General features: G+C 39.3%; 1 protein-coding gene across 1 annotated transcript in view; it reads left to right on the top strand.

Moving 5' to 3' along the window:
• Positions 1-967: 967 nt before the first annotated feature.
• c7a (complement component 7a) overlaps positions 968-12,218 on the top strand; it is a 13,826-nt gene continuing 2,575 nt past the window's right edge. The window contains exons 1-15 of the mRNA XM_050052087.1: positions 968-1,113; positions 1,248-1,309; positions 1,431-1,509; positions 2,005-2,146; positions 2,243-2,387; positions 2,477-2,615; positions 4,680-4,823; positions 4,955-5,198; positions 7,819-7,935; positions 8,032-8,198; positions 8,311-8,539; positions 9,905-10,076; positions 10,242-10,329; positions 10,808-10,940; positions 11,026-11,214. Of these exons, the coding sequence (XP_049908044.1) occupies positions 1,108-1,113; positions 1,248-1,309; positions 1,431-1,509; positions 2,005-2,146; positions 2,243-2,387; positions 2,477-2,615; positions 4,680-4,823; positions 4,955-5,198; positions 7,819-7,935; positions 8,032-8,198; positions 8,311-8,539; positions 9,905-10,076; positions 10,242-10,329; positions 10,808-10,940; positions 11,026-11,214 (2,056 nt within the window). The 5' untranslated portion in view covers positions 968-1,107. The remainder of the gene's footprint in view (positions 1,114-1,247; positions 1,310-1,430; positions 1,510-2,004; positions 2,147-2,242; positions 2,388-2,476; positions 2,616-4,679; positions 4,824-4,954; positions 5,199-7,818; positions 7,936-8,031; positions 8,199-8,310; positions 8,540-9,904; positions 10,077-10,241; positions 10,330-10,807; positions 10,941-11,025; positions 11,215-12,218) is intronic.

Below are 12,218 nucleotides of genomic sequence, written 5' to 3'. Positions count from 1 at the left end.
CCTCGCTTGCCCTACGGCAGTGGGGAAAAAAAATCATCTGAACGTTCAAACTCAGTGGTATTCCCTCTTGAGCTGCCAGTGTGTGATGGATATGCACAGTATGGCCTCCTGTCTGGCTGTGACAGCAGATATATGCCCATAATTAGACAGAGATGTGGAATCCATGTACAAATATGGGAACGTTTCGTCATTAAATAGCTGAGAATCTCAAGTTAGGCTGTTGGAGATGTCTCCTCTGCAGATAAACAGCTGATCGTCATCATCCAGTCTCTCTGTCAACATGTCGAGAAATCATCAGGATTGATATTTTAATTGATCTAAACTAAATCCAGTCCTAAGTGATCCTGTCCTGCATGCAGTTCTCCTCAAAATCTCCTTTATCTGTTCACTATACCCCCGAATTTGCTCAACCTTGAATCACATTTCAGATACGAAGAGAAAGCTGTTCTCAAATCTCTATTGCCCTCCAGTGTTTGCCAGACTATATCACATCTCAGCACTCCTAGTTATGCATGTCTGCTTTCATTTTGTGTCTCTGTCAAAGCTTTTGTTCATGCATGCATAAATCTCTCTCTGAACATGTAAGAAATGTCAAAAATCATTTGGACAAAACAAGGTTTGTTCTAAGACAGTGTGACAGAGAGCCAGCACGCAGCGATCACAGGACCCTGAAACCGAAGCAGCTAAATGCATCATTAATTTGATTGTTTACACCTGTGCTTTCACTGCTATGACAGGTGAGAGTGTCTGCTGTGAGAAAGGACTGTCGGCTCTATGATAAATGTGACAGGAGAAGTAGCCTGCAGCAGGCCGAGAGATTCTCACTCCGAGAGGAGCTTTCAGTTTCACTATGAGCTGGCAGGAGTCACCACAAAAATATGTTCTAGCTCTTGTCCAAAGCAAAGACATTCACATGCTATTAATCTATGTGCACACACCCACAAACACATACCCACCCCCACACACACAAACCCACCCACCCATCCACCCACCCACACACAAACCCAGTGTGGGTTGGAGTGTCCTTCCAAAGCAGAGCTGACTCCCCAAAAAGAACCAGCGTCAAAGCCTCTTCAAGACTCCTCTGTTTGCTGCTCCACTCTCACCATGAAGGCAAGTAGGAAATTACAAAAGCATGTTTCGGATTTCTGCAAAGTATTTGAGATGCAGTACAACTTAGAGTACTTTTACATTTACATTGTGTCTTCCCCTTTCTTTTCTCCCCCTTCTCCTCTCCTCTTCTTCAGAGCATTGCACAACTCCTTTTAGCAGCCTTGCCATGGCTGCTATTCCTGCTCACTCCCAAAGGGTAAATCTGTTGTCGCTTTACTGTTTCACCAACAGATATTTGAAAAACTTTTAAAACATCATAATTGATGTAAATATGCAATGCTTGCTTTGAATCGTTTGATTTAAATGTCATTCCCAAGGTTTTGTATCCAGAGAGTTCATTGCCAGTGGGGGCCTTATGGTGACTGGTCAGAGTGTGATGGCTGCACCAAATCACAGGTTAGGACTATCAAAGGTATAGCGTGTAGGATTTAGTGGCATCTAGCTGCTGGTTGCAGGGCTGGAACTTCTGCTGTGTGCCAAGAATGTAGGAGAGCTACGGTGGCCAACATGAAAACGTACTGAGAGCCAGTGTTTGATTTGTCCGTTCTGGGCTACTGTAGAAACAACATGGCCGACTCATTGGAAGAGGACCCACTGCATATGTAGACGTGAACGGCTCATTTTAAGGGTACAAAAGCACAACTATTCTAATTTTTAGGTGAACTAATGAAAACATTGTTATGAATATGATATGCCATTTTTACCAGTAGAGTCCACTAAATCCTACACACTGGACCTTTAATTACAGAATTGACTGGTGCACTTCTCTGTTAAGGTTGTCATCAGTACAACTTAAAGAAGATAACATGTCACACTTTCTAAAATTATGCATAAATAATTTGGACAATTTTCTTTGTCCATATTTCTTTGTCACATTGCGGTATGTTACAGACAAGAAGCCGACCCATGGCTGTCTATGCTCAATTTGGAGGGAACCCCTGTGATGGGAAGCGGACCGAGACCAGGTCCTGTGAAACCACAAAAGGCTGCCCTCTAGAGGATGGATGTGGAGACAGATTCCGCTGTCGATCTGGTTGGAAATATAACTCGGCTCACACCCTGAATCATGCAGACTTCAAGACTCCACACTAACAATCACTGAGCTGTCTGTCTGTCTTCTGACCCACAGGGAAGTGTATCATCCAGTCTCTGGTGTGTAATGGGGATCAGGACTGTGAGGAAGATGGACATGATGAGCATGGCTGTGACGTGGGAAAATACATAGTGTGTGTAAATTCAGTTCTCCCACCAAACATTGAACTTTTAGGACTTGGGTAAGTGATGAATCGTTTATGCATCCGTACAGCCACACGCAAGCAGGTACTATATGCTTACAGGTGGGGTACTTTTTTTGCCTCCTTAGGTTTGATGTGGTGACAGGGAAGCGGAGGGCCAGTGTCATCAACACAAAAAGCTTTGGGGGCCAGTGTCGCACCATCTTCAGCGGTGTCCACAATACTATCTACAGACTGCCTCTTAGTACTATTCAGTACAGCTTTATGGTTGGTCACCCTGGAAACAGTACAACCACAATTAATACTCAAACTTCTCTTGGTCAGTTATTGCTGTAAAGGTACCCTGTGGAGTTTTGATTTCTCAGTAACTCAACATTTTGTTGACATGACATTCTGCAGATGGACCTTCAGTCAGCTGCTGTAGGTACTCAAATTCAGCCAGTGCAAACCTGTGACCAGACGTCACAGCAGCTGGTAGCCAGCACCGGTTTAAACTATGTTACAGCAGCAACAGAAAGTTTGCTGATGTGGTAGGGAGTTGGAGCATTCCAGGATCTGGAGGTTGTGCCCATAAAGTCCTTTGAGATGACACACTGTGATTCAAGGCTCTAGCTAACGTTAGCTACATAAACATGAACTTGAATTGGCCCCAGCAGTGTGCCTTTGGCTTTAGTTTGCAGAAGGCTAAACTAATAGCAACATTTGCTCTCCATCCTTGGAAAGCCTCACCAATATTGACATGTATTTCATTATGAGACTCTCTTATAGACTGACTTTTTGTTAAGTATTTATTAAGTATTTTTTGCAGTGTAGGCAGCTGTTGTCAATGCTGGAATAGCAACTTTTTTTGCATGATTTTCGGGAAGTGCATCTGCATTGGTAGAACAGCCAATCTCTCAAAAATGACCCGTAGTAGGCCGAAATCTCTCATCATGGGCTAGATTTTTTCTTAAGTATGAGCCTAGTGTGTCTCAGTCCACTTGAATTTCAATACAACACATTACCCCTGTGCTGTCGTCTCTCCACTGGCTTCCAGTACGTTTTAGGATAGATTTTAAACTTTTGTTGTTTGTTTTTAATGCCATTAATGGCCTTGCTCCTCTCTACTTGTCAGAGATTTTAAGCACCTTTTTAAATTGAAGCTGAAGACCTACCTTTTTAGAATTGCTTTTTATGCTGACTCGGGCTATTCTTTTTTTTAATTTATTTTATCTATGTTGAAAGGCTTTTAATGCCCCGTAGCACTGTCACACTTTCCATTGTTTTTCTTTTCTGTATTGTCTTATTGTTTGTGTGTGTGTGTTTGGTACTTCATGTACTTTCATTGTTATCTGACACTGTTTTCAAGCACTTTGGGTACCTTTGGGTTTTGTAAAGGGCTATAGAAATAAATGTTGATTGATTGATTGAATATGCTGAAAGGTTTTCATGGGATTTTTACCCAGTGACGCCAGAGTAAAACTGCCTACCCCAGCTTAAAGGCTTAGTAACGTGTTTCTACTTCATAAAACATTTGCAAAACTTCTTTTTAATCTATTGAATCCCACATTGGTTGCTTCAACTTGCACATTCTTCTATTGCTCTTTTATAATTGCATTTTCTTATTTGTTGTTGTTGTTGTTGTTTTTTTTAACTAAAACTACTTAAAGTTAAGGGAAAACTGTGGCTATGGTTGAAATATTGCCATCAAGGCGAAGAGATTGGACTTGTCACCAGGTTAATTGACCCAACTATTGGCAATGGCTCCATGTACACCCAGTACTAACATGTGATCTGTTTCTGGATATATTATCTAACTAATGGCATCTGACCACATTTTTGCATCTACACCTGGTATTGGTGAGCGTTTACATTACCATTATCCTTGGCTCTCGATAATGAAATCAATTAGGTGGACTTGTCCACAAAAAAATGAATTCCAGGTCAAGGTACAGCAACGCCATCAATGGGCGTCATTCATTTGTAAATCACTTTTTGCAGGTGACCTTTTAAACTTGCTGGGCAGATGTTTTTCTTAAGTATATTGTCACACTTAACATTTTGCATTAAGAGTAATTTACTCACATTGCAATGTGAGCCAGACCGCCTCCAGATATTGTCTGTAATGTAATCACATTCTGGTGTTAATGTGTTTTATGTGCATTTACTTGTATTAGCATTAGCATCCTTCTACAAATGCTGGAAAACTCATGGTCAAAAACTCCACAGGGTACCTTTAAAGACTCATTTCATCTCATTTTGGTGCATTTTTATGCACACTTGTTGGATTTTCTACGACATTTGTTGATTTCAGTTGTTAAAATAACACTATTAAACCTGTGCTGTTCCCAGGTTAAAGTTGAGAATGACTTCAGTGATGAGATGTACCAAAGTAAATGGCACTTTGCAAAGGAAACTGTCACCAGAGAAACACTGAGCGGGACTACGTCAGGATATAGGAACTATAACTTTCTTCAGACATATGACAAGAGTCAGGTGTGTTGGAACCTGAAATGTTATCACTATAACTTTGACAGCAAATCCCAGAGACATTGCATGAGATCAAAAAATGAAAATCAAACTAAAAAGTTACTCAGTGTGTTTTTTTTTTTTTTAATTTCTTCCAGGCCCAAAAGCTTGTGGTTTTACAGAGTGAAATAGAGGTAGCTCAGTTCCAGAGCAACTCTCATCAGTACCTCCCAATATCTGAAGAGTTTTGGAAGGCACTGGTTAAACTCCCATCGGTCTACGACTATGATGCGTACAGGAAGGTTTTAGAGACTTTTGGAACACACTACCTGTCTGAGGGAAGCCTCGGAGGCTCCTTCAAGCTCATCGCCAAGATTGATGAAGAAACTGAACGCTGGTTTGGTAAGGATTTATAAATCATCCACAACTTGGTGATAGGCCTAAGTCAGAGAATAGTGAATCTCTGGGCAGTCGACGGATTCAGCTTGTCAACTTTAATATTCATGAGGGAGCATGTAGGGAATGAAATACCTTGGTTGTGTCTTTGTCATTTGCAGTGTTGGGCAGTAACGCGTTATTAGTAACGAGTTACAGTAACGCCATTAGTTTTGGCAGTAACTAATATTCTAACGCGTACCAAACAGTGCGTTACTCCGTTATTTTTGGCTAGGTTTTAAAACGGCGTGCAGAATGCAGTATTCCTTCACAAACTGAAGTTCACTTTCACTAAAACATTTTAGCCCTAAACAATAAAAGATAGTCAAGTCAGATAGAGGTATATGAACAATTCTTACCAGAGCATCTTAATGAAACATGTCTCTCACCATCTCTTAAGTCACTGTCGACCTGCTGGCCTCACCACAGTGTAACGTTACATTAACGGTAGCGCTTCTGTAGATTTTTAGTCCCAGTAACGTTATATGCAGTGACGTGATATCCACCTGACTCCACTGTAGAAGACGGTTGCATGTTTCCTATACCGTTCAATTGTTTTGTCAAGTTGTAGTCTAACAGTCCCCTGGTTAAACTTCATCCGCTGTTGCTTAGGCGATGTAGCTACGGGCCAATACAGTTAGGAAATGTTTTGGGCTGCAGGGCTGAGTTTCCCAAAATGTGATTCTTCTTAGCAATGTTGTCTTCTTTGTGGCTTAGAAAAACTACACTGCAAAAAAGATAAGCACCTAGCACCCTCTAGTGTCCCCACTCAGTCATCTACAGCCAGGACGTACTCAGAGTATAGGTGACACTAGTACGCATGAGTCAAGGTCATGGCGTGATAGCGAGCCAAGACGAGAGTCCTAAGTCAAGTTTTTTTTGGGGGGGGGGAGTAACTAAAAAGTTACTTTTCTCAGGAAAGCATTGCTTTTTGGTTTAAGTAACTGAGTTACTAACTGAGTTACTTTTTAATGAAGTAACTAGTAACCGTAACTAGTTACTATTTTCAGGTAACTAGCACAACACTGGTCATTTGTAGAGGTGATATATATGAGCTTGACACTACAAAAACAGAACCAGCTAATGTTGCTCACAGCTGGCCTCATGGCTAATCAGAATGTAACTGAAAATGTTTAATGCCAAAATTCACTTTTATCCCTGCAATACATTTCATAAAAGCAAATAACTACAGAAGCCCTGAGATGCTAGTTTTGCATCTTTTAATCTTAATCTTCATAATATTTTTTTGTGACATACTTTAACATTTTTATGACATAATAATATGGCACATTTCAGGACATACTATCCTATGAGATTTTAACAATATACTTTACTGTGACTTTTTTTTATGACATTTTGTATCATGGCAAATTTTGTGATATACTGTGACATTTTTTTTTGACAGACTATACTAAGGTCATTTTTGTGACATACTACACTATGACATTTTCATAGTATATACTATGGCATGTCACAGTATTGGTTAGATTCTCAGCAATTTTTGTGAAATACTATACTATGGCAAATTTATGACAAATTGTATCATGGCAATTTTTGTGACACAGTATATGACATTTTTCTGAATTATCATACTATGGCAACAATTGTGACATACTACAGTATGACTTTTTTTAATGATATACTATGGCAATTTTTGTGACATGTCATAATATACTATAGTATGGGATTTGTGATATACCATGACTTTTTTGACAGATGATACTATGGCAATTTTTGGGACATACTATACTGTGACATTTTTATAACATATACTATGGCAATTTTTGGGACATGTCATAATTTAGTGTTCGATTTTCTGCATTTTTGTGACATACTATACTATGACATTTTTATGACATATTGTATCATGGCAGATTTTGTGATATACTATACTCTTTATAAATTCCTTGAATTTATTTTTTTTCATTTGTAAAAACACCAAACCAAAAAAAAAAAAAAATGTCAGGAGATTTTTTTTTTTTGTGAGGAAGTCTCTCTTTTGCCTAGAAATTTATTTTTATTTGTGCTAATCTGCTGGTAGTGTTGGCTACACTTAAGTCATTAGATGTGACAGTAATCTAACATACTATATGTGCAACTTGTGATTAGAGTGCATGGAGAAATTAAAACTTAACTGGAAGAAAACTTTTAGTCCTATTTAAAACATAGGGCAGTGGTGCATTTCAGCCTCTTGTGGTTGAAATGTGTATGACATCATGACTTTGCAAAACGAGCCTGCCAAAATAGATAAATAAATTAATAAATAAATCACCTGCTAAAACTTTTTTCCCATCTATTTTAAAGATGAAAAAAAGCAAAAAAACAAATAAAGAACTTCTTAGCAAAAGATTTTTTTCACCTGTTCTTCAGTCATAAAGACAGGAAAAGAAAAAAAATTATTATTACTTATTACTTACTTAACACTTATTACTATTGTAAGTCAGTGTAATATGATCAGCATTTTTGTAAATGCATTTTTAAACATCAGGTTAATAAAAAATAATCAAAAAATCAAATCAATCCTGCCATTCATTTCTAACACTGACTTTCCTTTTTCTTTATTCTTTTACTTCTGGTTGATTTCCAGAAAGCGAAAGCCATCAGTCTCGAGAATGTGTAAGGACTCAGCGCTGGATTCTTTTTTTCCGCATCTCTGACCGTGTCGAGTGCACCAGCAGTCAAGGAGGATACTCAACATCCAGTGGTAACATTTTGATGTTACTACTATAAACATACAGCCTACAAAAGCACTTGACATTTCTGAATCGTTTCTTCATCTCTGCAAACTTTTTGAAAACAGGTAATACCAGGAGGAATAATATTCAAAGAGTGGATGTGCAGGGAGGAGGCATTTCACAAGTTGCAGCCCTGAAAGGCATACAGCCCTCTGATCCGGACAAGAACTGGGAAAGATTCTCAAACTGGGCAGATTCTGTCAGATCATTTCCACAGGTCACAAAACAAACAGTAAGGGAAAGTAAAATAAGCACTTTGAAAGTGATGTTGGATTTATTTTATATGCATTTTAGTGTGTCATCTTATCAAATGATAATACCCTTCATCTCTCTTGTTTTGGCAGCTGCGGCCACTGTCAGAGCTGGTAAAGGAGGTTCAGTGTGCCGGGGTGAAGAAGATCTACCTTCGCAGGGCCATAGAGCAATACCTGGCTGAGAGTGACACCTGCCACTGCCGGCCCTGCAGCAACAATGGCTTGGTTGTCAGGAATGGAGATGAATGCCAATGCATCTGTAAGCCTGGCACTTCCGGACTGGCCTGTGAGCATGGAACTGAAGCTGAGGGTCAGCAAGGTGGGTGTTACATTTCAGACAGGCTTTTTAAAACCGAAGATATGTTACTCCTCGTACTACCACCAAACCCCACTTTTACGCTTCAGTTTTTGTACAGATTAAACAAACAAGGTTTTGGATTTTGTTACCTTTGGACAGACCCAGACTAGCTGCTTTCCACTGTTTTCAGTCTTAAGTTAAACTGAGTTAATTACTGCTGAATAGTCACATAGTGATATCGATCTTTTCATTTAATTCATAAAAGCAATGATAAAATGTCAAAGTATTCCTTAAAATGAACTACGCTCTTCCTCATTTTATGTCATATGTATAACGTTACAATGTCAGATGTTCATATTAAATGTGGCCAAAGTTTCAGACAATAAGGTAAATGCATATAAAAATAATCCGTGTGAGCAAAAACCTTAGGCTTCAGACAATTCTGAATATGTTGTTTCCAACATTATATCCCTATTTCAGTCAGGAACACTTCAGTCAAAGAAAACTCTATTTCCATTCGCAGTATTTTATTTAGCAGTATGGCGGTAGGCCTCTCTGCCTTTTCTTGGGCCTATGCAGAAAGCCTCTTCCACGGGCCGACGTGGAAAGCCTAAGGCAGAGAAAGCAAACCTCCCTGCCCTTCCACGTGCCTGTATGGAAAGCCTTAAGGCAGAGAGAGCAAACCTCCCTGCCCTTCCATGCGCCTGTATGGAAAGCCTTAATGCAGAGAGAGAAAGCCTCCCTGCCCTTCCATGGGCCTACATGGAAAGCCTAAGGCAGGGAAAGCAGCAGCAAAGAGCCCCTGGGAACAGAACAGAGCAGCATCAATGACAAACAGAAATGACACTGATAAGTAAGACACAACATGAAAAGGAGGAGCTGGGGTGGAGGCGGGTTGCAAAGCAGCTTGCAGAGGAAGCAGCAACAGAGGGCAGGCCAAAACTGTTTAAATAGGGCGCCCTGAATGAGATTTCACCAATTGGTTGCATAGAAAGGAATCATGTGATCTATCATCACCAATTGGTTGCATAGAAAGGAATCATGTGATCTATCAGCCGACTCCCTTCATCAATCAGCTGCTCCATCAGTTGATTGGGCTGTTTGAGATCAGCTGATGTAGCTGGGATGTGAGCTGAGTCTGACATCATGTCCTGCTTGAACTACCGCTATGCTCAATTTTGGCCACAAGATGACATCAGATCATGATGGATTTCTTTATATGGTCATCTGCTCCAAGCACGCTACTGCAAGTGTTTACAATACAGAGCCTACACTGCCACATAAAGCTAACATTAGGGATTATGCTCTAATGGTGGTTATATTTTGCTTTTACCAGTACTGCAATGTTGTCCTAACTACAGTATCTTTTTGTTTCTGCCCATTAAGGAGTGATCCACGGTACCTGGGCCTGCTGGTCTGACTGGTCATCGTGCTCTGGGGGTAAAAAGTCAAGAAGTCGCTCCTGCTCTAATCCCACTCCTCAGAACGGGGGACAACACTGTAGTGGAGAACCCACTGAGACGTCTGACTGTGGAGACGAAGATCTGGAATACTTAAAGTCAGAGCGAGTTGAAGTTTTATTTTGCAGTGTGAATGTCGTAACGTTTTTGTAAGAGGCACCAGGAGTTATTGCATCGAATTTCCCTTAAGAGGAAGTTTCACACTGATTTTCATCAATTTGCAGTTATACAGCATCCTATCTTTAACTTTTTTTTTTCTACAGAACAATGGAGCCTCAGTGTTTTGACCAAACTCTCCCGGACAGTCAGACGTGTGGACCCCCACCTAATCTAATCAATGGCTACATCCTGGTAAAGATGAAGCCAAGCTTGAATTAACTGTACCCTGTGGAACAAATTATTGCAAACATTTAATTTATTTATTTCCAGAAGGCCACAGTTCAGGGTTACTCCTCATATAATTGACTTTGTCTTCATCAATCAGCCTAATTTACCAAAGAATACACACCCAGATTTTAATATGGGGAAATGATGTCATTTGGTAAACACAACAATGTAGCCTCAACAGCACATCGGAGACCCAGCATGGAATAAATTTGGTCCATAGATAATGAATACTTGCATTAAAAGCTTTAAGGGGTGCTTTGCATAATAGGGAAAATTAAATTAGATATTTAATGTGTTATCTGTGAGTAAAATGAGCCTGTGGGTCACGTTTATTATTCATATTTCAGTCCCTAATTTCCACGCCCCTTTAAGAGGTTTCTGTATAAATATCAGAATTGAGAAATATAACTTAATCACATTTTTGTCGCCACATGCCCCACAGGTCCCTAAGGACGTTTACCTTGTGGGCAGTAAGGTTGAGTATACCTGCACTATCGGTTTGTATCTTATTGGTGAAAGCACCCTAGAATGCACTGCGAATCAAACCTGGTCATCTGGCCCTGGGTTGTGCACAGGTGAGTATCTATAGACAAAGTTTAACATTTAAGATCATAGTGAATTACAGTGTTATATATTTTTAAAGTCTGACTTTTCTCCCAGTCTCAAAGTGCCACCTTGATTCCCTCGCTGATGGTGTCATAGCCACTCCTTTTCAGCCAGTCTATGGCATAGGCGAAACAGTCACCTTGTCCTGCCCAGAAGGTAGACAGGTATTAGGAGAAGCAGCGATTATATGTACCCCAAGTCTGCAGTTTTCACCAGACCCAGCGAGCATCAAATGCAGCCCAGGTATACTTTATTTCAAGCTTCATATGTATGGTCTAATGGATGTCATGGAATTGCTGTGTAACAAGATGTGACTGCAGTATATCGTACTCTACTTTTCATTTATTCTTTGCTGTTCCATTAACTATACCAGTCTCAAAGTTTTAATGACTGAGTGTCAATTTAATGAGTCAGCATATGATTAAGGGCTACAAAGGGAATAGTGCACACATGATACAAAATATATTTTCCATCTCACTTCCACAATAATGATTGAAATATAATGCATGCATTTCATTTCATATTTAGAGGTCACACAAAATGTTTCTGAAGGCTGTCAATGGCATACACGTGCACTTTAATGGAGTACATGCTGTACTATGGCTCTTTCTTGGACGATTTTTTTATGACATATGATACTTTGACCTTTTCAGGATATGCTATACAATGACATTTTTATGACATAGTATACTATGACATTTTTGTCATATATTATACTATGGCAATTTTTGTGACGTGTCAAATGATAGTATTACATTTTTGTCAATTTTTGTGACATACTGTACTATGACATTTTTCCAACATGGTATACTATGGCAATTTTTGTGACGTACTATATTTTTATGAATACCCTACTATGACATTTTTTATGACATAGTAAAGTAATACATTTTAAAACATGCTCTACCACTGCAATTTTTGTGACATACTGTATTATTACCATTACCAAAGCAATTCTGTGACATGGTTTACTAGAACAATTTTTATGATCACTTGCGACATGAATTATGTAATACTATACTATGATATTTAAAGGATATACTACAATATGACATTTTTTGACGACGAATGACATTTTGACAAAGTACTACACCAAGGCAACTTTTCTGACATTCTGTACTGTGAAATGTTTATGACATACTATACAAAAGCATCTTTTGTGACAAACTACACTATGTCATTGTTATTACATATACTGACATAATGTCATGCTATAGTATGTCGTCAGAAATCATGAAAAAATGTCA

This window comes from Epinephelus moara, chromosome 8, assembly GCF_006386435.1.
Source record: "Epinephelus moara isolate mb chromosome 8, YSFRI_EMoa_1.0, whole genome shotgun sequence".
In the NCBI taxonomy this organism is placed as follows: Eukaryota; Metazoa; Chordata; class Actinopteri; order Perciformes; family Serranidae; genus Epinephelus; species Epinephelus moara.
The sequence above is the reverse complement of the archived record's forward strand: the minus strand, read 5'-3'. Positions and strand labels throughout refer to the sequence as shown.